The sequence below is a fragment of the Hyperoodon ampullatus genome (genome assembly GCF_949752795.1).
Source record: "Hyperoodon ampullatus genome assembly, chromosome: 6".
In the NCBI taxonomy this organism is placed as follows: Eukaryota; Metazoa; Chordata; class Mammalia; order Artiodactyla; family Ziphiidae; genus Hyperoodon; species Hyperoodon ampullatus.
The window spans coordinates 41,113,220-41,140,001 of NC_136919.1; the positions used below are offsets into that span (position 1 = coordinate 41,113,220).

The 26,782-nt window shown below is 45.3% G+C and overlaps 1 protein-coding gene across 1 annotated transcript in view; it reads right to left on the bottom strand.

Moving 5' to 3' along the window:
- Window positions 1–26,782, bottom strand: part of DAPK1 (death associated protein kinase 1) — a gene marked incomplete at both ends in the record, with an annotated part of 206,244 nt that overhangs the window by 41,459 nt on the left and 138,003 nt on the right. Inside the window, 15 exons of the mRNA XM_079706386.1 lie at window positions 4,459–4,557; window positions 8,469–8,666; window positions 10,011–10,208; window positions 11,098–11,196; window positions 12,776–12,874; window positions 13,740–13,838; window positions 14,296–14,415; window positions 16,735–16,827; window positions 18,217–18,306; window positions 19,463–19,508; window positions 19,870–20,022; window positions 20,515–20,541; window positions 20,627–20,675; window positions 20,845–20,974; window positions 22,686–22,824. Of these exons, the coding sequence (XP_079562512.1) occupies window positions 4,459–4,557; window positions 8,469–8,666; window positions 10,011–10,208; window positions 11,098–11,196; window positions 12,776–12,874; window positions 13,740–13,838; window positions 14,296–14,415; window positions 16,735–16,827; window positions 18,217–18,306; window positions 19,463–19,508; window positions 19,870–20,022; window positions 20,515–20,541; window positions 20,627–20,675; window positions 20,845–20,974; window positions 22,686–22,824 (1,639 nt within the window). The remainder of the gene's footprint in view (window positions 1–4,458; window positions 4,558–8,468; window positions 8,667–10,010; window positions 10,209–11,097; window positions 11,197–12,775; window positions 12,875–13,739; window positions 13,839–14,295; window positions 14,416–16,734; window positions 16,828–18,216; window positions 18,307–19,462; window positions 19,509–19,869; window positions 20,023–20,514; window positions 20,542–20,626; window positions 20,676–20,844; window positions 20,975–22,685; window positions 22,825–26,782) is intronic.

Genomic DNA, 26,782 nt, shown 5'->3' on the forward strand with positions numbered 1-26,782 from the left:
TCACACACTACTATGTGCCTGGGTGCCTATTAGGCACTGAAAGGCTCTCCCTGTGAAGGTAGAAGCATGTCTTATTGCCTCATGGCAGGGTTATGTGTGTGTACGTGGGGGCACTATGTACAAGGGGTGGGGCTGGAAACAGAGAAGGTTCCAGAGGGAAGGAACAGCATGTGCCAACTGGATGAGGTGGGAATGAGCGAGGTCCCAGGACCTGCAAATAGTCCCACTCAGTTTGGTATAGCCAAGGGGGTGCAAGGTGAAGAGTGAGGTGGGCAGTGGGCAGGGACCAGGCCATGGAGGGCACATCCTGAAGGCAACGGAGCCCCGGGATGATTTGCAACTGGAGCCCACTGCAGACTGGCTTTTCCAGAATGATAAATGTGGTGCTGGGTCGGAACTGTCAGGAGGGCCATGAGGCTACAGATGAGGGACTAGTTCCGAGGCAGAGCTGGGTCCTGGGGGAAATACACAGTGAGATTTTAACCAAGTGGAGGCAGAGGACGAAGAGCTGTGAGTTCGAGAAGAATCCAGGATGTGGCACCAGTGTGATGCCAGGGAAGAGAGCATCCACATTTCCTGGACCAGACGATTGGATGTACGCAGAAGGCTTTTGCAAAGGGCAGACACTGAGGGAGGAGAGCAGACCTGGAGGGCGAGGATGCAGCGTGGAGGCGGGGGGCCTTCCAGAGGTGGTGTCCACCAGGCTGGGTCCCGGCGCAGTGCTCAGGGGACAAGTGGGGCCGGAGACCCGGATGTGGACCTGAGTTCTCAGGTGCAGCTGCAGCCCTGGGGCTGGTGAGAGGAACAGGGGGCAGAGAGCGGGAGGGCAGCTGGCCAGGTTGGGTGGAACAGCAGCAAGAAGACTTGGAGCTGGAGGAGGGCAGCAGAGACGGGAGGGGAAGCAGGGGCAAGTAGGATTTTCTTATCCAAGGCTGGAGAGACTGTCAAGGAAGTGCCATGTCCTGGAGAGATAACTAGACATAACTGCTGGCGCTTAGGTGAGAAAGACAACAAAGAAAGGTAAGGAAGGAAGTGATTATAGTACAACAAAAGTCAGAGTGGGGCTTCCACTGGGGGCAGGGGCGGGGGTGAGCTGCAGCCGGGACAGGCCACCGGGGGTTTCTGGAGTGGCCTCGAAAATTCTACCTCTTGACCTTAGTGGGGTTACAAAGGTGTTTGTCAAATCCACCAAGTTTTACTTTTGCTCATGTCCTTTCCTTAAAAAAAATGTTTTATTTTACAATAAAAAATTTTTGAAGGCGAGGTGACTGGGGCTTCTGCAGAGTCGAGGGAATTCTGGGAGTTGAGGACAGACTGTGGCGGGCGGAGGAGGGGTTGGAGGGAAGGAAAAAGAGGACCGGACCTTTAGAAGACTCTTCTCAGGTATCCCGGCTGAGGACAGACAGGGAGAGGGAGGGTAACAGCTGGAGGCGCTGTAGGGTCCAGGCAGGTGGTGCCCGATGGGAAGAACCCTACAGGCAGGCAGAGGGGAAAAGCTGGCCCACGAAGAGGGCGGGGCTGTGCCGTCCAATAAGGCGGCAGCCCAGCCCACACGCGGCTCCGCGGGGCTGGAAATGTGCCCGAGCTAAGATGTGCTGTGGGTATAAAACGTACCCAGATTTCCAAGACTTCAATCATAGAACTAGAAGTATCTCAATAATTTATAAATACTGATTACAAGTCAAAATGATAATATTTTGCACGTTATTGGGCAAAATACATTACTTTATATGTTCCTTTTAACATATTAAAATGTATTAGTGAAATTAATTTCCTCTGTTTCTTTTTCCTCGTCAGATGCGGCTACTAGAAAGTCTAGTACGACACAGGCAGCAAGCTGTCCTTCCACGGAGCCGGCCTCAGCCCGCAGCATGGCGCCTCTGTGATGACCTGCACCCTGCGTGGAGCCCACGTGGCTTCCCCGCCCTAGGAGACACCCGTCTCTACCATGCCCGCTGGGGGGGCCATGCACATCCAGCCCCACCAAGCCCCACCTTGGCCGGGCCAGTCTGGGCTGCGCTCCAGCTCACTGTCCTTCCAGCTTCGCCGGCCTGGGCCCTTCCTTCTCTCTCCACTCTCTCTGTGGAGTGCTCCTGACCCCCCTGGAAACGTCCCTGGGGACTCTGGCTCTTAATTCTCACGGGTCCCATCTAGTAGCTGTATACTTACTGCTGTGGCCCAGCCGCCCCGCAGCATGTGGGATCTTCCCGGACCGGGGCATGGACCCGCGTCCCCTGCATCAGCAGGCGGACTCTCAACCACTGTGACACCAGGGAAGCCCCTGACTCTCTCCCATTAGACTAGAAGTTTCCAGAGGGAGGGGCCGCTTGCCTGACTTGGCCCCTCTGTGTTCGCTGTTCTGTGCCTGGTGCGCAGTGTATGCTCAGTATCTGCTGAATGAATAAATGACTGAGGCCCCGTGGTGGACTCGTAGGGACCAGGGAGGAGCGCCTGCAGTGAGCTGGGAAGGGTGGAGAGCAGAGTTACCCCCGAGAGCCTCTTGGGGGGAGGCCAAAGGCAAGGGGAGATGACCGCGGGCTCACAGTGGTCAGGGGGCAGCCTAAGGACCCAGCAGAGGCCGAAGGTCACACATTTGAGAGGTCCCGGCCCACACTGCCGGGTGGGCAGGAGCAGCTGCTGGCATCTTCACAGCCGTCCTCGACAGTTTACTTTTTTTTTTTTTTCCTTTTTTGCGGTACGCGGGCCTCTCATTGTCGTGGCCTTTCCCGTTGCGGAGCACAGGCTCCGGACGCGCAGGCTCAGCGGCCATGGCTCACGGGCCCAGCCGCTCCACGGCATGTGGGATCTTCCCGGACCGGGGCACGAACCCGTGTCCCCTGCATCGGCAGGCAGACTCTCAACCACTGCGCCACCAGGGAAGCCCGACAGTTTACTTTTTATGAGGCAACATCTGTAACAAAAAAATACTTCTCCCCATCAAAATGTACATCAATGCTCTATCATGGAGTAGCTGGACCGAGTGCCAAGGCATGGATGGTCAGGGTTTGATAATGGCTCATCAGGTCATTGCACCGCGGTAGGTGGGTTTGTGATGGGCGAGGAGGTGCCCTAAGAAGGGACAATCCCAGGTGGAGTGCTGGTAAGCACTGGGCCTGCAAAAGAGCCCAGCTCGGGGCTCAACACTGCAGAGAACAGACCCACTGCTTGTGGGGAGGGAATCACATCCCTGTCACATTAGCGCAGCCAAGGAGGCAATGTCCTAGGCCAAGAGCCAGTACCCATTTTCTGTCAAGGGCCAGGTAGCAGATATTTGGGGCTCTGAGGACCATAGGGTCTCTGTTGCAATTGCTTGTCTGCCCTTGTAGAGTGAAAATGGGCACAGACAATGTGTAAACAATGGGCGTGGCTGTGTCCCAGTAAAACTTTATTAAAAGAAGCAGGCAGCAGGCTGAATTTGGCCTGTGGTCCATAGTGTGCCAACTCCTGTATGACTCTCCAGCCTCAGAGCCCTGATTTTCCCAAGGTTGGCCACCATATTTCAAGACTCCGATGGGTCTCCTTAGAGAAACACTTTATGTCAGCAAAGTTCTAGTGAGTTTTAGGAATCTCCCACATGAGCAAACGGAGACTCAATCCACTGTTGGGCCAGAGACAACTCAAATGATAACGTTTCACTGCAGCAGTAAAACAGCAACCTTATCTCTTAGCGGACATATTTTTCCTCTTTGGTATTTCTTGAAATGTGAATCAAAGGGTTTCTTCTGCAGGGAGGTACCAGGTCTGGAATGGGGAATGTCGGGAGTGAGACACTTAAAGAAATGAGATTTAAAGAAATCTCATTTTAAAATATGTTGTGGGCTTCCCTGGTGGCGCAGTGGTTGAGAGTCCGCCTGCCGATGCAGGGGACACGGGTTCGTGCCCCGGTTTGGGAAGATCCTACATGCCGCGGAGCGGCTGGGCCCGTGAGCCATGGCTGCTGAGCTTGTGCGTCCAGAGCCTGTGCTCTGCAAGGGGAGAGGCCACAACAGTGAGAGGCCTGTGTACTGCAAAAAAAAAAAAAAAAAAAAAAAAAATGTTGTGGGCCTAAAAGCAAAGCTGGACTTTTTAAAAAAAAGAGAACTGCTCTTGTCACCTGTTCCCCCCACACTGGGGGACTTCCTCCTCCCTCCCTGAAAGGAGGGGGCATGTTTAGAAAAGATAAACACACAACCTAATAGAAAACACAAAGGCCTGTTGTGTAACACAGGAAACGAAAAGGCCAGTGGGAAACAGCAGGTGTTCCTGGCAGTGCAGGCCTGGTGGAAGAAGAGGATGAGGCATTATCGGATCCTACCCCGGGTTTGTGTGGGCAAATGTTTATGTAACTGCAGTGGAGGAGCTGAAGCTTAACGGCAGCCTGTCTGCTCTGGAGTGCAGTTGCCAAGCAATACCTTTCCCCTTGTGCCCTCGAGGCCTGAGGGGTTTGCAACTGCTTTCTCCTGCCAGAGGGCTACTCACCGAAGTCAGAGCCTCCACGTTGGCGCCTGTCAGACAGAGGTAGCGGACTACATCCAGAATCCCGTTGTTGGCTGCAAGGTGCAGAGGCGTCCGTCCATACTGGAAGAGACAAGAAAGACCCAGGAGAGTCCTCACGGCTGCTGCTGAGGATGACATTTATGGAGTGACCTCACAGGGTCATCATTGTGTAGGGATCTGGGATCCTCCAAAAAGAAATAGAAGGCGAGGTCTCCCTTCTCCAGAAAGTTGCCATCTCCTTGGGGAGGCAAGCCGAGCAAAACATTTTCAAGTATTTCTCGGTTAAGAGAGTAACTTTAAAATAAAACTTAAAAGGATGAAAGAGTGGGAGGCTTATCATAAGATAACTAAATTAAGTCTCCTGCTGCGCCAGCAGAAAGGAGGCATGAGTCAGGGCTCAAGGGCCCCAAAGTTCCGGATAGATCTGCACCACAGTTCAAATTTAGATACAGCAAAGGAAAAAGGCATGGAAGCACAGCCACTGAAGACACTCTAATGAGGTGAAATTCCAAGGCCATACCCACCATTTTTTATGCCTATGGGTTCCCAAACCCAAGGCATCTGGAGGCACTACAGTGAATTCATGGGGCGCTGAGGAACATTTTAAATTTTTGATGGAACCAGCAGGTTCAGACACCAGGGAAACTACTAGCTCCAGGTAGTTCAAAGTCTCAAAGTAGCTGGTACTGCCTTCCTTTCGATGACGTCATGTATGCACAGCAGGGGGTTGGTCGCTGCTGTGATAAGAGGCAAATATCTTGAGAAAATCCACGTAGAACAGGATATAAGGGTGGTGGGGTCCACTCTGAGTCCAAGGTTTGAGGAGTTATGAGGTGCCCAACAAGCATACGCAACCCATTAATATACAACTGGGGTTAATTAAGAATGAAATAAAAATAGTTTTCTTTCAGTTTATGTGGATCATTTATTCCCACAGCTACTAAGCTGTTAGGACATACATACTAGGTTGTTTGGATTGAATGACTTAACAAACAGAACTTTAGGTATTTCTTTTGCTCTGGGGGAGCCATGAAAAAGCTCACTAAGACACTATGGAAGTTATGAACTGAGCAAGTCTGGGTATCTCTGCTTTATGCTGTTTATGTGCAAATACAGGTTTCTGTTAGAAAGTTAACACACGCTCAGGTAGAATATCCAAACAACACAGAAGGATATATGGTAGAAAAATGAAGTCTCCCTCCCCCTCCCCCAAGTTCCCCTACTCAGAACTAGCCCTACTCAAACCTTCCAGGCTTTTCTCTACGAATCCATAAATGGAGAGAAATAATCTGAAAAGCCAAGACATTAATCACACTCCACCTTCTATTCTGTCCCTTGCTTTTTTCACCTAACAATAGGTTGTGAATAATTTTTCATGTCTATAAGGAAATCTATTACATGCTTTCAGATACCTGAATAACATTCAATATACGGCTATATCATAACTCATTTAGCCAGCCTGCTGAGGACGGACACTTAGGTGGTTCCATTTCTTGCGATTATAAATAACGCTGCAATGTATGTGCATATTTATGTTTTGTTTACTGTTAGCTTCTAGAGTGATTTAGAAAGCAGATATGAAGCTTTCAAATACCCTAGAGTTAAAGTGAGAAGGAAAGGAGGAGGTTTGGAAGACCTGGACAAAGAGTTTGGATTTCTGTGTAAGGAAGATAGTCTTGCTTACAGGAAGCATAGTTTTATAGAAGGGAAGAAGGTCAATGAAGAGACGTGTGATGAATAGAATGGACTAGGAGAGTTTACACTTTTGATGGCCCCCAATGATTGACAGAACAAAACCCAAACTCCTTAGCATTACATTCAAGGTCTTTCACCATCTGGATTCAGTGCCCCTTTCTAGCTGTCTCCCTCCTCTTCTTGAAATAGGCTTTCCCCTCTTCTTCATCTGTCCAAGTCCTACTCATTTAAAATGATCACCTCTGAAAAGCTTTTCCCTGGTTTCTTTAATGTCCAGATGTCCATGTTTCTGGAGCACCTGTACCTCTATCACAGCAGTGACTGCAATATGAGATGCTGTTATACTGAAATGTCTGTGTGTCTGTCCAAAAGCAGCCTGAGGGCAAGAACCATTCCCTGCTGTCCATACCCTGCCTGCCCCTGCTCCCCACCCGCGCCTGGCACAGTGTTGTCACAGAAGGGCATTCATCAATGCTTGGCAGGCACGGAATTCTCCTGCAGGCTCCTGGATGTGTGTGCGCATCTGTGTGTGTGTGCATGTACACACACGTGTGTATCGACATGCTTTTTCTACTTTCGCTGATAAGAAGAGCCAATCCAAAAAGGAACAAAGGGTTAAGGGCCATGCACTCTGCATCATCTAGTTCCTCTCCTCTCCTGTATTTCCCGATGTGGCTGAGTAAGTAGCCACTCTCTGGATTTTCACATGAGAAGAATGCAGACAAAGACATGTCTGTTTCACTGCAATGAGCGTCAAAAATAGTGACAAGTTCCTGTCACATACTGCTGGAAGGGGTAGGATCTGAATGACCATTTTTATCTCCGGGGGAATTGAGTCCAGGTAAGGAAAAGGCAGGACACACCATGGGAAAGGAGTGACAGTCTGCCTGTGGGACATGGGCCGTCACTGTGCCACCTCCATGCTGACAACCGGTTACCGGGGTGAGACCATGTAAAGCCAGATGTGCTTTCTGGAGAAATAATGCCTTTGTCTTACTTTTCTGTGCATCTTTTAAGCTCCCCTACAGCTCCCATCATCTTTCCTAAAATAAACAGCAAAAAAATGAACAGGAAAACAAGCTGACACCAACCCTTCTGAAGAAGGCGTGAGACCCACAAAGTCGCGGTGTACAATGGCCAAGTCAAAGGTATTCAAATGAGTGCCACGAGGTTCCTAAAGCTGCTTTTTACTCATTTAAAGACTCCTGGAAGGAAAGCCAAGGTCTTGATGCTGCTTAATATTACATTTAGTTTCCTCCTTAAGCCACTTATATAACTGACTTGGCAAGGTTAGAATAGGATAAACTAAGAAAGCAACCAGCAGCTAATGGTTAAGACCTAGTATATTGTCTTTTCATATTTCCAGAATATGAAGATTACCAGTTTCAATTCCCATTAGAATTAATCACATAATATGCAAGAGGACTATTTTTTTGATAGAAGCATCATTTTCCAGTTGTTTCAAATATTAATTCTTTTTACCTCAAACAAATCATAATAAAATTCTGCTGGTATCATGTCGACCATTTATAAACAAACATTTCCTGCAATTAAAAAATTAATTCTACTTGGACTTTGTTTTTAACATAATCGTAACAGAATAGTGCTTGCCCTTCATACAGTTACAGGGCTGAAACCACATGAATATTCAACTGTTCTATCATATTTGGTAATGAAAATCTAGATGGTATTCAGGGAAAAGAGAAGGTGTTAACTAATTTCTAGGAGTCAGCATATGGGGATTTTTATTTCTTTATCATTCACCAAATGATAGTATCCCCTTGGTCTTACCAAACTTATTCAGCACAAAAAAGATGCTATGAACTTTTGACCATAAAACTCTCAGTGGGGGAAACTGGAGAAATCTGGCCCTAGGAATTTCAATCACATCAGAACTCATTAGGTGTTTTCCTGAAGACTTAGTGCTCCAGGAAGATGCCCCAATTTGTACCACGTTCTCTGATTCCTCTACAGGAGGGGATGCGCGTGTGTGCGCACGCAGGCACACACACACGCACACACACGTTCTCTCTCTCTCTCTTTCTCGATGCCCATAAATGGTAAGCCAGGCTCAGCAGGAAGTACTTATTAATGTAATTTTCTGTTAGTTTAGGAAATTATTCAAAAGTCAGATGTAAAATATACTTAAAGTGGAGAGCCCTATAAAAATGAACAGGTTCATATAAGCAATACTGACTTCGAACAATGAAAAGATGCAGAGAGAAACTTGCCCAAACCCAGAAACACGTGGACAGACAGACAGACGGACTCTGCAGGGATCTTCCTTCCAGCTTTACCTTGTTGGAGAGATCCAAATTGCAGTTGGCTTCACAGAGGGCCACCACAATCGGCACGTTGCCATCTTTGCAGGCCACGTGGAGGGGGGTGTTGCCATGCCTGTCTTGGAAATCGACGGAACAGCCCTGGCTGATGAGAGTCTGGATGACCTCCATCTGACATCGTCTCACAGCAAGATGCAGAGCTATGTGTCCGTCCTGCAAAAAACACCAGGGCCGTGAACGCTTTCGCTTGGGCACGTGGGCCTGGCCGCTTGCCTTTCCAGCTGTACTGGGCCAGGTTTAATTGGCAATGGGACCATTACTGCAAAGCCTGAAGGAGGATTAAAACCATGAACTTTACTCCTGGTGGGGTTGGGGCAAGGCCCCATACATCTCACTCTGAATAATCACAGACCAAGCTGACCATCAGCTTAATTAACCTAGGCTTGGCCAGTACATTCGGGTAGGAAGACTCCACACTCCTTTTTGTCTCTGAATTTATAGGACTTCAGTTATGTTTGGTACTCCAGTGGCCTGTTTTATCAAGCATTTGAAAAACACTTTTCAAAACATTTGCTCAGCAATCTTTACTAACTTCCTAAGTAGAAAGTTTATTATTTTATTTGACACCAGGAGAAACTGAGAGAGCAAGGCGACTTGCTGTCATGTATATGAGCATCAGTCCAGGAATTCATTCCACCTGCTCTAGAACCCCCGGTGAAGAAGCGTGTCGAGTTTTAGGAGCTGGGTAGACGGAGTGTGGAAACATCTCTGTAACGTACTCGTTCTAGGGTTGCTCAGTGTCAGCACTACTGACATTGGGACCTGTCCTGGGAATTGTAGGCTGTTCAGCAGCACCCCTGGTCTTTATCTTCTAGATGCCCCACCCTGGCTGTGACAACCAAAATATGTCTCCAGCCACTACCAATGTCTCCTGGGGGCAAGGTCACCCCACTTGAGAACTACTTCTCTGTACCCAGAAAATACTCCACAAGTGGCAGTTCCTAAATTAACCACAGTGTGCCAGATCTAACTATACATAGCAACATCACAGCCTCATTGTAAGTACAAGCTCACAATAAGAACAGATTATGCTGAATTTGCTTAATTAAAAAAGGAAAACCTGGCCTGGAATTGAGACTGCCAAACAAATAAGAATAGTTTATTGTTTTTCTACAAAATAGCAGGTGATGGAAGTAAATAAACCACCTATCTCTTTGTCTGTCTACAAATTAATAGTGTGTTGCCAATTTCAGTCCTAAATGAGGATTTGTCTTGGGCTCTGTGATCATCACTGTACCTGCTGCAAAGCTAAAAAGGCTAAAAATAGAGACCTGAGTCATCTGACCAATTCATAAATTTTGTTACACCCCACAAATGAATATTAATTATTAAACAGAATCTAGAATCACAGAATCTTTGGATAGAAGAAGAGAAAGGATAATATAACTAGTTGCACTCAAGTTTGTTATTTTAGGTCAACTAACTGAGAAGTCTTGTGGTCCCTCCAGCCCCCCAGATCACTTTTCAGCGAGTGGGATATATTGACCCACTAAGCACCTTGTCGGATGCATTAAGGTCGGCTCCGTGCTCAGCCAGACACTGCACAATGTCGTGGTAGCCCCTGGCGGAGGCTGTCAGGAGGGGGGTCTCTCCTTCCCGATTCTTAATGTTCACATTGCAGCCGGCTTCACAAAGGGCTTTGGCCACAGAGTAATAGCCGTGCCAGGCAGCACAGTGCAGGGGTGTTTCTTCTTCCTGGCCAAGGAGACAAGTACATAGAGGAGGAGAATGCAAGACTATGAAAGAAAGTACAAGCATGGTGAGAGCCCTGGCCAAACCTGGCAGCAAACTCAAGGCAGCGGATTGAAAGAGCTTGTAGCTATTGGAGCAAAATGTTAATGTGAAATAATGGGCATGGGTCTGACGGCTTTCCTTAATTCAAATTCAGCTTTCTCAGCATTTTACTGACAACTGACTTTGCGGAGCCCACTGGAACCATGGCTCAGCTCTTCTGAACAATAGAGCCTCTGCGTGGGTGGATTTATAGCATCTGTCTTGTAAAAGTGCTGTCTGTCCTTTACTTCACTGGAGACTACGAACCATGGGACAGCACTTCTCTGAGCAAGAACTCTTCTAACAATCTTGATGCCTCAAGATTCCTGTCATGTATATAGCATAAAGGTGAGTCACATAAATTGATTACTGCTCCGGCAAAGAAGGGACCAAGACAAGCAAGCTTTAACAAAAATGATTGGTCGTGAGGTCTACATATTCATGATCAACCTCATTAGACACATGTATCTGTCTATGAGAGGCTGCTGTACTGTAGTGGTTATGAACACAGACTCTGGAACCAGACTGTGTGGGCTTGAGCACTGGCTCCACCACTGTTAAGCTGTGTTACCTTGGGCAAGTTCCTGAACCTCTCTCTGCCTCAGTTTCCTCATCTGTAAAATGAGAATTATAGGGTTGTCCAGAGGATTAATGAATGAATGTTAGTGCTTTTGTTCGAGTCCCTGCCCTCTGTAATCTAAGCAGAAAACCTAACTTGGATAAAACTCTGTAAGACCTAAACACATCACCTGGCTGCCTGTATACCCATGCAAAAAGCAGAAAGAAGTGAGGACATCATACCATGACCCACCTTGTCCTGGAAGTTGGGATTTGAGCCAAAGCTGCACAGTAACTGAACCACATCGGCATGGCCATAGCGAGCTGCCACATGAAGGGCTGTCTCTCCAGACTGCAAAAGACACAGCCAAAGATTCAGAGCCCCCCGGGAGCCATCCCACTCCCACCCATGCCTGGCTCCACATCCTCCCCTGAGGTGGTACCTGCCCCTCTCAGGCCAGATGTCCCTTTGGTGACTGGGCCAAGGACCCTGGGGTGGGGCACCCACTATGTAGCTAGCGTTAAATCCACACACCTGGCTCATCCTGTGTGTGATAACCCTCCCTCCCTAAGTAAGAGTGCATTCCCTTTTTTGTGATAGCTGGTCTCAATTTTCTTTATATACTGACGCTTCCAGCTATGTGATTTTTTTTCAAAACACAAAATTCCTTTTTTAATATTAAGTTCTTTAAACACAGGGTTTTATTTACTAGCAAGTTTCTGATTTCATCTTGTCTCTGTTTAGAATGTAATTTCTTACATTCTCAGAGATTTTTAAAACATTACCATTAGCCCATAAAATAACATTCTATGAATTAGTAATAGATGCAACTTCCTTAAGATATTTTTTTTCTATCTGCCATGAAACTGTCAGAATAAACTGATCTAAAAACATAACAGAATGAGATACTTGTTGCCACCCGACAGAAAACTGCTATAATAAATGTATGTCGGGACTTCCCTGGTGGTCCAGTGGTTAAGAATCCGCCTTCCAATGCAGGGGATGCAGGTTTGATCCCTGGTCAGGGAACTAAGATCCCACATGCCACGGGGCAACTAAGCCTGCATGCCATAACTACCGAGTATGCGAGCCACAACTACAGAGCCCACGTGCTCCAGAGCCCACAGGCCACAATGAAGAGCCCACGCACTACAATGAAAGATCTCAAGTGCTGCAACAAAGACCCAATGCAGCCAATAAATAAATAAATAAATAAATAAATATTTAAATATTTAAAAATAATAATGAAAAATAAAAAAAATAAATGTATGTCTTTAATGTGAATGTCCTCCCTTAGATATGGTGTAGTGCACAATCCATACAACTGTATGTGGCAGCCCTGACTGAACATGACAAATCAGTCTACTAGTAGTAGAATCAGAGAGGGGTTGCATAATGGAATACATAACAGATGAGAAAATAGGAATCTTAAGTTCACGTCCCAGCCCTGCAGTTAATTCACAGGGCTGCTGTGTGGACTGAATGAAACATGGGTACGTGAAAGTAAGGTATCTTCCTAAACCAATCATTTTGATAACATCTTTACCCCAAAAGCCTTACTTTACATGCACTGTCTCATTAACCCTTCTAGTGCCAGGGATCGTAAGGTCAGCACTGTCAGTCACATCAAAGAGGAAGAGAATGGTAGAGATGTGTACATGGCGGGTCAAGAAGAGGACCAGGACTCAGGTCACTTTCTGGTTGTCTTTCTGGCTGAACTTTGAGTTTTCATGTTATGGGGAAGAGAGTTCGCTGCTTATATAACATGGAAAACACTTGGCAGATTTCAGCTAAAATCAGATTTTAATATTAGACTAAGCCACCAGCAAAAAGAAACTTCTACTTAAATTCTCTATAGGAAGATTTTGGTCCTGAATCCTTATTCTTTGGGTCATGATGCAGATGGCATGCCTTTTATTACTTTCCTTACCTTGTCTTTAACATCCAAAGGGCATTTGTTCTCATTGAGAAATTTCAAGGTATCTACGTGGCCATGCCGAGAGGCCCAGTAGATGGCATTGGATCCACCCTGTACAAAAACCAAGGCAGAGTCACATTCCCAGACTGGATCTGAATGCAAACATCACTCAGTTGCTATATTTCCCTTCCTATGTGATGACAAACTCCAAAGGAGCAACTCCCAAGAGGAATAAAACCCCATTTCGCTTTTCAGTTTGACAAAGGGACCAAGGTTATGTAAGACATTAACATTCCAGGAAGCTGGGTGAAAGGGATAAGGGAGCTCTCTATACTCCATAGCTCTCTATACTATTTCTGCAGATTTTTTGGGGTAAATCTAGAATTATTTCAAAATAAAAAGTTGTTTTCTTTTCCTAAAACCTTCATTTCAACTTCTGGTTAGAATTCCCTATATTGTCAAGGGCCAGATCTAGTCCGTTTATGGCTCAGTTGAAAGTCTATGGAAGCTGATGACAGACCCGTTGTAATGACGTTTAGCTGATCATCACTTGTGTCTACACTTCCAATGTGGTCTACACCTCAAATCATATCCTCCTTACTCTGTTGCCCTAATTAATGTGTGGGCAAATACATTTCTGATGAGATTAATTGGATAATTAAAACATTTTCAATGTGACATCAAATAACACTGCTGAGTAAATATGATCAGTAAGGAGTCAATCTGTGATCTGTGATCAGTAAGGACACAAAGAAAGGATGATGTCGAGCAACAGAGCCACGAGGAAGATGAATGTTTGCCTTTTTTTCTGTAACATGTTAGACAGGAACAGGCTATTCAAGTAGTTCATCTTCCTTTATAGGAAACTGAGAAATGAAGTAGGGCATATGTGTTATTCTTCTCTATTACCTTTTGATTAGAGACATTTGGAAATACTTAAAAAATTAATTCATTTGCAATAAAACAGAATTATGACCTTATCCTGGACATCGATTCTTGAGCCTCTTTTAATGAGCAACTGTAGCATTTGAATATTCCCACAGCCAGCAGCAATAAGTAATGGTGGTGTCCCATGCTGGAAAAGGCAAGAAAAAAAAATAACTATTTTTCAGGTTTGGTAGGAAAGGAAAAGTCCAAACTACCCCTGCTGCCCCAGACACCTTCCTGTGTCTCCACAGACACAGGACACATTCCTGTCCTGCGTGACAGGAATGGAAGACAGTCAGAAGGACACAACATCTTCCTCTTTTGGATTCACAATCAAAAGTGACATTTTCATTTGCATGATGAGTACATTTAAAATTTCATGGTTAGAGGCGAGTGCTAGGTGCATGTAGAAAGGCCCTCAATGCGAAAAGACCTTATTCCTAACTCAGCTCACTTTCTAAGCAGAAGTGATTTTCCCCACAGTATGGAGTTTACAACAGTAAGGGAGAATGAAGAGCAGATGGGGTCTTTCCACCTTGGACTTGGAGGTGCCCGGTCACCATGACCCCCTGACCCCCACTACCCCTGGCAGGACAGCATCAGACCTTGTTGGGTTGGTTAACGTCATAGTTGGACAAGGAGCCCAGGAGGTGCTGCAGGCCTGGGACGTTGTCATCGTTGATGGCATGGATGATAGCTTTCATCACGAAGGAGTCTTCCTCATCCTTGAGAGAGACATGGAAGAGGGAAAAAGTGTTAGATTGCTGGTCATGCTGGTCCTTTTACCAACATCAGAGAAACCAATGCTCATTTATTAAAAGGAGTGTTCAGGGGAAAGTAAGCCATTTAATCCCCAAATCCACCTGGTCATGAAGGGAAGCAGGAGGTCATTTTTTGCCCCTTCCATGATGGGAACTAGAAGCACCTACTATTTATCTGTGTCTTTATGTTGCCTGCATTATAACCCAGAGAGCAAACATCTCTTAAGATTCAGATTTAGAACAACAATTGATGACAAACTACACTTGGTGTTTATCTTAGGAATCTTTAAAAACATATAGTCCCAGAAACCACTGTAGAAAATTTCAGGTGTAACTCAGATTCTAAAAACCATAGAACCAAGGAAATGATATCTTTGAATAAGAAAGTCTTACTTTGTAATTTTTGCAATTACAGATTGTCATTTTTTGAGCACTAGAAATTCTTCATTCTCTAGGTATTCTATAACATAGCAAAATTCTCTGAAAGCTGGTCACAATTATTAAAAAAAAAAGGTAGGAAAAGGGGAGAAATGTAAGAATAAAGGCCAGAAATGGGAAAATGGATACATTTCATTTACAAAGAGAAAATAACTAGATACTGTGGAACAGTAAGTTTGTTAAATTTTTGCTACTTTGTTAAAGTACTTTCTTAAATATAAATAATAAGAAATTTGCACAATATGGTAAATTAAAACCAAAAAATAAGCTAGAAAAGTCCCAAACAGAAGTTTTGGACTTACAGAGGTACTGCTACTAAAATTTCAAATCTGGAAAAGCGTACCTATAGAGGCTGAACCTCTGCCTGTGAGGGGTGGAATGGAGAAAGCATTTCTCTGAACTCTGCTTTCTCTTCTCTATAAATCTGAATCCAAACAAGCTTCATGAGGGACGTAATAATATCTGCACAGAGTACATGTTTAAGAACACCACTGGTTTTGCTTTTCTATCACAATGCAAGTTGAAGACTAAGAGACATTTGCCTGAAAGTGAGAGTGACAAGATATGGGAGAATGGGAGGAATAAGCACGTTGTTGTAACACGGCCTCACGATCAGCAGGACACTGAGATGATGAGAGAGGGACCCTGAGGGCTGGGGAGGGGGTTCTTCCCACCTGGAACTTCTACACAAGCCCTGTCCCTCTCTTATCCTAAACTCTTCATTGCAACAAACTGTCTCCCAACTGATTATTCAGGGCAATTTTAATTTATAAGATTTCATTGTTCTCATCACCTTACTTAGATTAATAGTTTATACCTTGTCCTGGTTCCACTGCCACCCTCAAACAATTCCCCAGTCCAGCCTTCCTCCTCTTTCTCTCCCTTCTCCTCCTAACTTGCTTCTCTCCTACTTCTTTTTTTCTTTTTAAAATTTCCTATCTCTTTTCAGGCTATAAGGTTAGATCTGGAACTTGAGTAAAACTACTGGCTTCAGGGAGTAAAAAAAGAGCTGGTGTCTGCTGATGTGTGATCCTGCCCTTGGAGTTCCCGGATTCCACTCAGGAAACACTGACTATTCAGTTACAGGAGCAGGCTGGTTCCCACAGAACCACCCTTTCTGCCTTTTCTGGAGTCCCCTTTACCTCCAGGGTTCACAAAGCCCCGTTGTCTGACTGTTGGGGAAAGTCTCGTTGAATTCTGATGTGTCCAGTCATATCTGAAGAGTTAATCTGTGATTAGGTTTCAGTTTGGATTAAGGGAAAAAAGTCGTGGAATTGTTCTCAAGGGCCTTTGGAAGTCAATACAACATCAACAAAGTGAGTGGGTTTAGCCTTTTGGTCTACCACGAACTATATCAGCAAGCCCCACTGCATTTCCCCTGATTTTCTGGTGTGTTAGTGTGTGTGTGTGTGTGTGTGTGTGTGTGTGTGTGTGTGTTCAGAAGGAGGGTTGTCTGCCCCTTTTGTACTATTACAGTCTAAGATTCTCCAAGGTTGGTGGAAACAGAGGGCTCTCGTTTTAGTTCGTGAAAATTAGAATATGATCTTTCCTCTTCTACTGGCAAGCCTCTCTTTTATGAAACTGTGTTGGGGGGAAGAGGAGGGTGGGAGGGTGGCAGTGTTAGAGGTAGTAGGTATAGCCAATCAAAACAAAGAGGAAAAAGGACGAAACAGTAATAGAGTAGATCAAATCAGCCACCCCAACTCCCCCACTCAAGAGGAGGAAGAACAGCCCTGATGTTCCCAAGACTTCAGGTTTTCTGGGTTGCTGAACAAATTAAACAACCTAAACACGGTAAATACACAGTGCTAAGAACAAACCTATCTGGGGAAAAGGTTTGCTTACCAGAGTATCATCGCTTCTGGCCACACTCATGTTACTTCTGGACAAGAATGACCTGGATAATCTTTGGCACAGTGATATCAAGCGAACAGATTGCTTTAAAAAAAAGAAAGAGAGAGAGAGAGTGTGTGTGAAAAAAATGCAGGGGGAGAGGAGGAGAGAGAGCTTACATAACAATACTCAAATTAGTGCAAATGACAAAGCCTTTGAGATAGCATTCAATGCTGACGGCATGTATTATTCTTCAGGGGTGGGCGATCCCACAAGCAGGTTGGAATATATTTGCTTAAAGAAATTTCTAAAGGTCTTATAAATCAGGACAACAATAGAAAGAGATTCTCCTGCATTTCGTTATTAAGCTGCAGAACTGGATGCATCCCTTCTCTCTCCATATTCACTCTCTACTCTTTGAGGAATGGGATCTTACCCTAACAAAGCCCTTGCACGTCCCCCCTCAGAGAAGCATGGTATGCGAGGGTCTTGCCCTGTGTCCTTGGTGCCCAGGCAAGTTGGTAATGGTAGACAGTGTGACTCTCAAAACTCATCCAGTTGTTGGAAATCAGCAGATTGGGGACTCTTTAGCCTATAGGACAAACACCTCTGCATTTACTCTCAAAGGCAGTAACAACAGGTAAAGAATGTGTGTGTGTGTGTGTGCGTGTGCGTGCATGTCTGTATATGAATGAAAGAGAGGGAGAGAAAGAGAAACTTATGGTGGTTCACTCTACATTTTAAGCCTTATTTTCAAGGCTCCTTTGAGACTAAGAGTCAAGTCTTGAGTAACCCATGGCTGTGGTCCTCCTCATCTCTATCAAGGCATCCCCAACCTGATGAGTACAATGAGGTACACTTCTGGCCCAGTGATGAGGAGACATGGCGAGTACCTGCTTCCTCTGGGCTTGACATGACCCTGTGCACAGGAAGCCATCCTGTCCCCTTCTTAACCCTGAATTTTTATTTGTCCAAGTTTGGCTGGAATGCCCTTTAGAGCCACATCCTACTCAGCCCCTGCAGAAACCATCCACACTGAGAAGGGATCACATTGCAGATGCTCATGGTCACACCCCACCCCCATCCCAACCACTCACAGACCAAGGCTGGATTTAGAGAACCATTTACACAAGTTCTGGTATAATCATAATGCTATGGTGCTTACCACAAGAAACAAATCTATTTAAGATGTGGCTTGTTGCCTTTAGAAAAAGACTGCACTATAATTTTACTGCACTGATTTAAAAATTTGCCTTGGGAATGGTTTTAATTTTTAAAAAATGCAAAATTACATGTGAAAAGATGAGTTAATAGGACTGAAATAGTATTTTTGATTGTCTTTGAAAATAGGGTAATGGTGCAGATGATTACAGAGTGAATTTTTAAAAAGGATGCGGTTCTGCATTGCCAGTATCAGAAGAAGTGGGCCCTGAACAGAGGGAGAGCCACAGGGGACACAGAATTAGTTAATCCCTTCAAATCAAACAATCTTACTTTCCATTTTTTCCGGGCTGCGAACTTCTTGAATTTCTCCATGTTTACTGCCGATGCTTTTCTACTAAGTGCTTGTTGGGTATCTTTAGGCTAAAATGAAAATCCAAGAAAGACAATTTAGAGCTCTCAAATTATAGACATGTGTTACATGACAACCTTTGAAAACCTCTCATTATTTGGGATGCTTACATATTCACCCTGCTAAACTGACAAAATGAGTTGGGATAATATGCCTGATCCAGGAACCTAGTCTCCAGAGGCTAAACTCTTGTGGCTAAGGGTTTGAGCAAATCCACGAAGACTGGATCTTGAGGGAAAGTTGAAAAGTTGAGCTTGGACAAGCTGAATTACAACTTTCCATAAGAGAATCTGGGAATGGCATGATTCACGGTGAGGCCATATTGCGAGGCATGTGAACTTAACATCACCAAGTAATTTAGAGCTGGTTGGGACCTCAGATGTTAGCAAATTCGGTCTATCTTACAGCATTAAAATCCCTCCTACTGCATTTTTTCAGGAGGCCATGCAACTCTACCTCTGAAGGAAGGAGACATCGTTGCCTTCTAGGGAAGCCCAGGCAACTGCTGGGAGCTGGCACAGGCAGAGGTCTCCAGCTGCCCCAAACCTACTTCTGCAATGCAAGTTACTGCACCACAATCCACTTATTGGTTCCACGATTTTATTCTGTAACTGCCATGCTTCCCCACCCTTAGTCCTTTCTGGTCTAGCTGAAGCAACTTCAGTTCTTTAACCCAAATGCTGACAGGCGCCAGGCAAATAATGTAAAGGTGTATATACGTCGGGGGTGGCTGCTGGCCTGGCACAAAGGCAACTGGGCAGAATTTCTGGCAGCCTTGCGGAATGAGGGCTCAGTGTTGATAGATCTTCAGATTTTTCAAGAGAAGCTGGAAATCCAGATTTGATATGATACTTAAATGCTGGAAGTTAATTCAAGAATTTTCAAAAATATTGTTTGGGCTAATATCCCACAATCAAACTCAAGGCTGTTGAGTGGACCTGCCCTTCAGCTCCTCATCACAGTCCTGCACTGTGGTAGCTCACTCCTTTCTACCTCCGTTACCATGAGGATTCTCTCAGCTGTCAGCTGTCTTAAAGTATGGCACCAACAGCAAACACAATACTCCAGATGTGACCGTGGTTAGAACCCAGTGCCTAGTGATACCCTAGGACAAACGAATTCCAGGTCGCCCTATAATCCCCAAACCAATCGCAATATGCAACTTACCTTGATCCAGGGATGCTGCAAACTATCTTGAATTGTCATTCTCTTCCTTTGTGGGGGGAGGGGAAAGAAAAAAAATGCGGTGACCATAGAAGCAAACACTAAGGTTGTTTCCATGCCGGCTGGGCCTACCAAGCAGATGCTCTGGAAAATGCAGTTCAGGGCCTGCTTCACGGAGCCGAAAACAACATCAGTCTTTGTGTGATTATTTCACTGTGCCCACAGGGGCTGACTGAGCAGGTACAAAGGGCCCTGCCTGCATTTTCTGAAGCGTTTCACATGGCATGCTTCTCTTTGCCAGGAGGAAGCAACCAGGGTCGCATAAACGTGGCCGTGTGCACAGGACAGGTGCTAACTCTCGTCTAGCTGAGGCCACAGCTGGGCACCTTTCAGGTATAATGGACACTCACTTTGGATCCTTGACGAGGAGTCTTCTTATGAAATCTTTGGCTAGGGCACTGGTATTACTGAAGTATTCTTCCTCAAATTCGTAGTTGACAGCAGATACGTTCGCTAACGTTTCTTGTTTAGTGTCTCCAAGAAATGGGGAGGCCCCACTTAGGCTGTTAATAAAGCAGGGCACAGAACATGAGTAAGTCCCTCTTGTGTTGTCATTTTGTTCCTACAATATCTGATAAAGGGAGTGAGGAATAACATTATAATCTGGTGCTTGAGCAGTCACTTTAGAATTCAGTTACATTTTATAGGGCATTTAATTGTCATGCACAAAAGCTTCAGCTTAATGCAAAGGACAGTTAATTTAGAACAGCATTTAGTAGTTAAAAAAAAAAAAAGAAAACCTTTCCTATTTTCTCAGCAGTAATAGACAGCCATGCTTTCTTTCAGTGATTATGCTGCAGTTTCTGATGACTCATTTCAAATTAGGAGAAAATGTTTAATTAGTATAAACTAAACATGTTGTGGAGGTGTAAAATGAATATGTTTAAAAAGCATACATAAGCTGAACTGATCAACATGACACACAGAATGGTCAGTAAAACATATGGTCTCAAAGAAAAAGGAAAAGAACATGAGCTGTGGATTTGGGTACTTACAGAATATAGGTTATTACCCCAATACTCCTAGACACAAAATAAAAAGAAAAACAATGTCAGAAGAATAGTAAAATAAATCAGAAAGGTGACAACTCAAGAGCATGCTCCTTACCACATGTCTGCCTCAAGACCAAGAGGTTCATAGTTGACTATCTCAGGAGCTAAGAGGAAATGAACGCACATTTAGTTTTGGAAGAAAGTGAACCAACAGATTCTAACCTTCATGTATAAACCAGAAACATGTACCAGGGAAATGATGCTGCAGCAGGGTGAATTTTGTCAGCCTAATGTTTAAGAGAAATGAATGACCACAGGAATAAGAAAACTTACCAACAAACTCTGGTGTCCCAAATATGTTCTTGAACTCATTTCCAAAGTCAATTTTATGGGCCAACCCAAAGTCAATGATCTTGATCCGAGGTTTGGGAACATTTCTATCCAAAAGCATTATGTTTTCAGGCTTAAAAAAAAAAAAATAGTACAGCAATGTTCATAGGTGGAAGTAACATGACGCCCATCAGATGAATGGATAAACAAAATGTGGTCTATCCATACAATGGAATACCATTCAGCCTGAGAAAGAAAGTAAATTCTGACATGTGCTACAATATGGATGAACCCTGAAGACACTATGTGAACTGAAATAAGCCAGTCACAAAAGGAGAAATAGTGCGTGATTCCACTTACATGAAATACCTAGAAGAGGCAAAATCATAGAGACAGAAAGTAGAATAGTGGATGCCAGCAGCTGGGGGTAGGAGGGTTGGGGAGTTAGTGTTTAATGGATACATAGTTTCAGTTTGGGAAGATCAATAATTTCCAGAAATAGATGGTTGTGACAGTTGTACAACAATGTGAATATACTTAATGTCACTTAACTGCATACTTTAAAATGGTTAAAATGGTAAATTTTATATTATGTTTATTTTTCCACAATTAAAAAAAAAAACCTATCATATGTTATGCTGAGGACAAGATGGCAGGTAGTTCTTCCTCTTCCCTGAAAAAACAACCAAAAAGTAGGGATGAAAGAGTAGTTGGAAGAGAACACTAGGAAAAATAAATGTCTTGGTTTAGATTCTCCCAGGAGCAGACCTGTGACATGGATTTGGATGCAAGCAGCTTATGTAGGAGGGGACTCCAGGGAATACTTGGTAGAGGAATGGGGAGACAGGAAACAGAAGGAAGGAAGCTGATACAAAGTGTCTTATCAAGGTAGGGGTGACTGGAGCACAATCCCTTTGGAGGACTTGGGGAGAAAGGGCAGCACTCAGAATTTTCCAACTGAAGCACGAGGGAGTTGGGGTATTTATCCACCTTCTCCCCAGCTCCACTGCTAAGAGCTGCTTCAGTAGGCATTTACTCTTTGGAATTTCCAGCTCCCAGCAGCAGTCTTTGGGGTGTGTGTTAGGGGATCCAGATGGGGTCTTGACGGCTCTGCTACAATAAGTATGGAGAAAATCTTCCCTTCTCTTACATCTATCCTAGCTCCAATGATCTGAATCATTCACTTGGCAATCAACCACACACTTTTTGTGATAATCTTCTCGCTGCCTCGGATTGTACCCTGAATCTTACATTGCCACTTCTGTTGCTCATATGTATATCTTCCCCTCTCAGAGAGACCATCACCTCTGTGATGGATGGGAGTATGATGTGCCTTTTTATGTCCGATAATGCCTTGCCTCCAGCCAAGCAAAGACCACAATTAGCCAGTCTCAGAGTTTGGCTTGATTGATTGCCAGAGACTGAGTCAGTCCAGAAGCCTTTGCATCAAGAGGGAGAGTAGAGATCAAGACACCTTCCATCTTATATGCCTTGTAGCCAGAAGGGGATGGAAACTGGGCAGCCAATGGGTACTCTAGGTTGAAAATACCCCATAACCAACAGCAGCTCCCTTCCTTAAAGACCTGGTTGGTAAGACCCCTTGATTCTTCCCCAAGAATTCTCAAATGTAATCATTAATCTTAAGCCTCTATCTCACACGTTGGTTAGGAATTCCTGTAGTAGGCATGCATTATACACTTGCTGATTTATATTGATAATTTCATTTGTTAAACTCCTCTAGGGAAAAAACATCTATCTCTTTCGGACGCCCTCAATTTTTCTTAGCAAATAGCGAATGTTGTGGTACGGGTAAGCTTTCATCTGATTCACACCAAGCAACATACCTTGAGATCAAAGTGGGCAATCTGAAGGGAATGCAGGTAGTAAACACCATTAAGAATTTGTTTGAGAAATTCAGTTGCTTCCTCTTCAGTCAGAGATTCCTTTTCAGCTAAGAAGTCAAAGAGCTCACCACCTGCAACACTGAAAATCAAGAGGCAGAGGTTACTGATGACAGTTCTGTCTCACATTGATTTGTTCTCTCATTGATGATTTGCACGCTCAAGTGTCTGGCAAGAAAATAGCATTGAGGACATGCTGAAACTGCTAAGCAAGGAATCAGAATTCTCTGTGCTTCTCATTGTTGGATAAGAATTCTGCATTCAGGTATATTTGTGCTTGAAAGTACTTGGGTACTGCTTTCCTAATGTGCTAGGTTCACAAATAGCGGAGAGAGTAGAAATGTGATGGGGAAAAAAATTAATGCATCTTTCAGACATCTTAATTAAACATGTTAGAGATGAAGTCTTAACTCACTGATTAAAAAAAAACTACAATCCAACTTTGTATAGAGTTTATAGAATATATCTTCCTAGCCCAATCAGAGACATCTGGAAAGTTCAAAATCTCGATATTAGTCAATTTTTTTAAAACCCAAATCACAATATATGGCCTGACAAGGATTTTTTGTTTGTATGCTTTGTATTTGTATATATGTAAATATTTCTACATTTATAAAAATCACATTTAGTAATGAATTTAACAAACACCTTAACAAATAAGAATAAACATACACAAAATTGAAATGCCCGTGGTTGTTGGGGATTTGATGAATCTGTCTCCCTGGCCAGACTGTAAATCCCTGGAGGGCAGCGGTCAGCTCCTGGCTGCTGGCCCACTGCGCACAGTCTCCCCATCCTTGCACAGGCCCGGCCAGCCACGCAGCAAGAATGAAAAAACTTTTAATTAAGTGGATGAATGAACAAACTCCCCTAAAAAAATCCATGGTACTGATTAATGGCAAATAACAGGGAACTTTTAATAAGAGTTTTTATAAGTTAATCTTTATCGAGTTTAACCATATGTTCACAACATAATAATTAACTGCAATTATGCACATAACCACGTGTGCATTATCTTTCTTTCAGCAAGACAGCTCCATAAACATACCTACCACATCTACATCCAGAATAAGAAAACTGGTGCCCCTGAGATTAAATTATAATGACAAAAAAGCTATTTTTGTAAAAGAAAAGTTTCAGATCCTGCACCTTCACCCTCCAAGTGGGTGTTTTTCTTAGTCTGGCTCAGGATCCCCTGGCACCAGAATTGCTTGGGGTGTTTTAAATATGCGGATTCTGGGCCTCACTTCCAACCTGCTGCATGAGTTTCTAAGAGTGGGGACCAGGAAGGCAGCATTTTAAACAAGCACCCCAGGTGATTCTTAGCACACTAAAAACTGAGGATCGGTTTTCGGAAGTCTTAATTGCATCCTCCCGCTGCAAATCCTCCCTCTGATATTTAAATTCAGGATGTTTATCCGGAGGGGAGGGCGAAGTGACTCCTCCACCCCCGGGACCTGAGAGCGTTTCTGCCACAGAGCCTGATCCTTGCCTGGGGGGCAGAGGCCTGCAGCTGATGCAGCAACGCCCCTCCACCAACGCACCGCCCCAGCCTCACCGCCCTTGGCCTTGTGCCCCTGCACTGGCTCCCTGCCCAACTCCGTGGAGCCCTTTGCGTCTCACATTTTGTCTTCTTTATTCCTCTTAAAACCAACAAAACGGGGAGAGGGAATCCTTCAACTCTAGGGAACAAAAAGGAGGAAAAAATGGGAAGTTGTGAACCAACTAACGGTGAGAAAGACGCTCTATCATCCGTTTGCTTCTTTGCTCTCTGGCCCGCGCGGCCATTCCTTAGGTAAACTGTGGCATCACGGCCGCACGGTGGGGAGATGGTCCAGAGCTGGCACATCCAACGCAAACCTTAATTCTGCGGCCAGAACGTTACTCCTTCTTGCTGAGCCTCGTTTTCCTATCAAATGGGAATCATAGGACCCATTCCTCTGAGGGTTTTGAGGACTAATGATAATAAATACACGTAAAGCCCATGGCAGGCAGGTCTAGCTTTAGGCTGAGTCCCAGTAAGTGGAACCGGTACTGTTATAAAGGAAGAATCCATGCCACCTGCCTAAGGGCGGGCTCCATCATGAAAGTCCCCTTCCGGCCCTGCTTCTCCCCTCTCCCCATTTTAAGTCCATTGGTCTGGCTTAACCACTGTATTCCCGGTCAGGGGAGCATTACAGGTGCTCCTGTAAACATGGTGTCGGCCTTTCCTCTCTTTGCCTCCCCTTCAGCGGCTTCCCCACTCCCCCTTGCTCACACAGACTGCTTGTGCCTTTAAAACACTGATAATGGGTTTCCCTGGCGGCGCAGTGGTTAAGAGTCTGCCTGCCGATGCAGGGGACGCGGGTTCGTGCCCCGGTCCGGGAAGATCCCACATGCCGCGGAGCGGCTGGGCCCGTGAGCCATGGCCGCTGAGCCTGCGCGTCTGGAGCCTGTGCTCCGCAACGAGAGAGGCCACAACAGTGAGAGGCCCGCGTATCGGGAAAAATAAATAAATAAATAAATAAATAAATAAATAAAATAAAACACTGATAAGTTTCCTGACAATAAGAAAGGGCTGGGGTTTGGTTGCTAGGAGTTGGGGCGAATCTTCCAGTGTCCACACAGCTGGGCACGATGTGGAGGCCTGAGTCCTTCCAGAAACCCCACGGCTGCCCCGGCCAGGCCTTTGCTCCCCTTCCTTCTCTGGCTGGCTCTCCTCCCTCTCGCCCAACCTGAGCTTCCCTCAGGCCAATGACAAGGAGCCTATTTCATCTTCCTGAGACCTGGCGGAGGGTGAGGAGACCCTGGTTCAAATCCTGCCCAGTTACCCAATCTCGCCACACCTGGGATTCCTCTTTTGTGAAATAAGAGACACCTCCTAGAGTTGTTCTGATGTTCCAGGATATGTTGAGTGCCTCGGCAATCAATCAGCACTGCTGTCTTTCTTCTTGCCTTGCTTCAAATCGTAACCCCCGCTGCCCCAACCGTGGCAGCCATGGTGTGCTGGGCCATACTTAACAACCGGCTCTCTGGGGTTGGGGTGGGGCAAAGCCCATCCCCGAGGTGTCATATTCCCACCATGGTCATTTCAAGCCACCCTCATGATGATGGCGACTGTGGAGGTGGGAAGGATGTGCTCAAACAGCTCCGAGACCCGGCCCACTGAGGCACTGTGGATTTTCCAAAGATGGTGCAACAGCACTTCCCGCCCCCTGCTCTGTGCTGTGATCTTGCATCTTGGGCTCCATCCCCTTGAATCTGGATGGGCCCCATCATAGCTTTGACCAATAAGACACAGCAGAGTGATGCTGTGCCATCTCCGGCATGCTTTTTCATGGGCCCAGGGCTTCCACATCCTGCCTCTTGAGTCTCTCCTGTAAGAAGTGTGATGATCCCGAAACCACACCGTGACATGGAGAAACCCCAGAAGATGAGATGCCCCATAAAGAGAGAAAGAGGCAAAGGAACAGTGAGTGAGGAGGGAATCTTGGCAGTGAACCCTCCAGCCCAGATGAGGCCATGGAGGTCAGACTGTCCACCTGAGCCCTTCCAGAATTCCTGACCCACCAAATGCAATGGTCATTTTAATCCGCTGTGGTGGACACCATGAGCACTGCCCACATTCCCCTTGAGGAAGGACCTGCTGTCCCCAGTGCTGGGCGTGGAAGCAGCACAGCCCTCAGCCCTCATCCAGCAGGGCTCACCTCTGCTGCAGAGCCACTGCCCAAGGTCTTGTCCTTTCCCTGGAAGCCCACAGCCAATGGCTACTGTGGAAACATAAAGCTGAGGTCGACTCACATCTAGAAATGGCAAGGTATTAAATATTTTAGGCTTCGTGGGCCATGCAGCTTCTGTCACAGCTACTCAGCTCTACCCAAGCAGCGTGAAAGCAGCCTTAGATCATACATAAACAAAGAGGTGGAACTGTGTTCCAGTAAAACTTTATTTACAAAGACAGGTGGCCACCTGATTTGTAAGACATGCCAGTTTGTGCACCTCTGATATAAAAGCCAGGTCATCTCAGCCTAATTTGGGGCAACTCTCAAGGGTCATTCTGG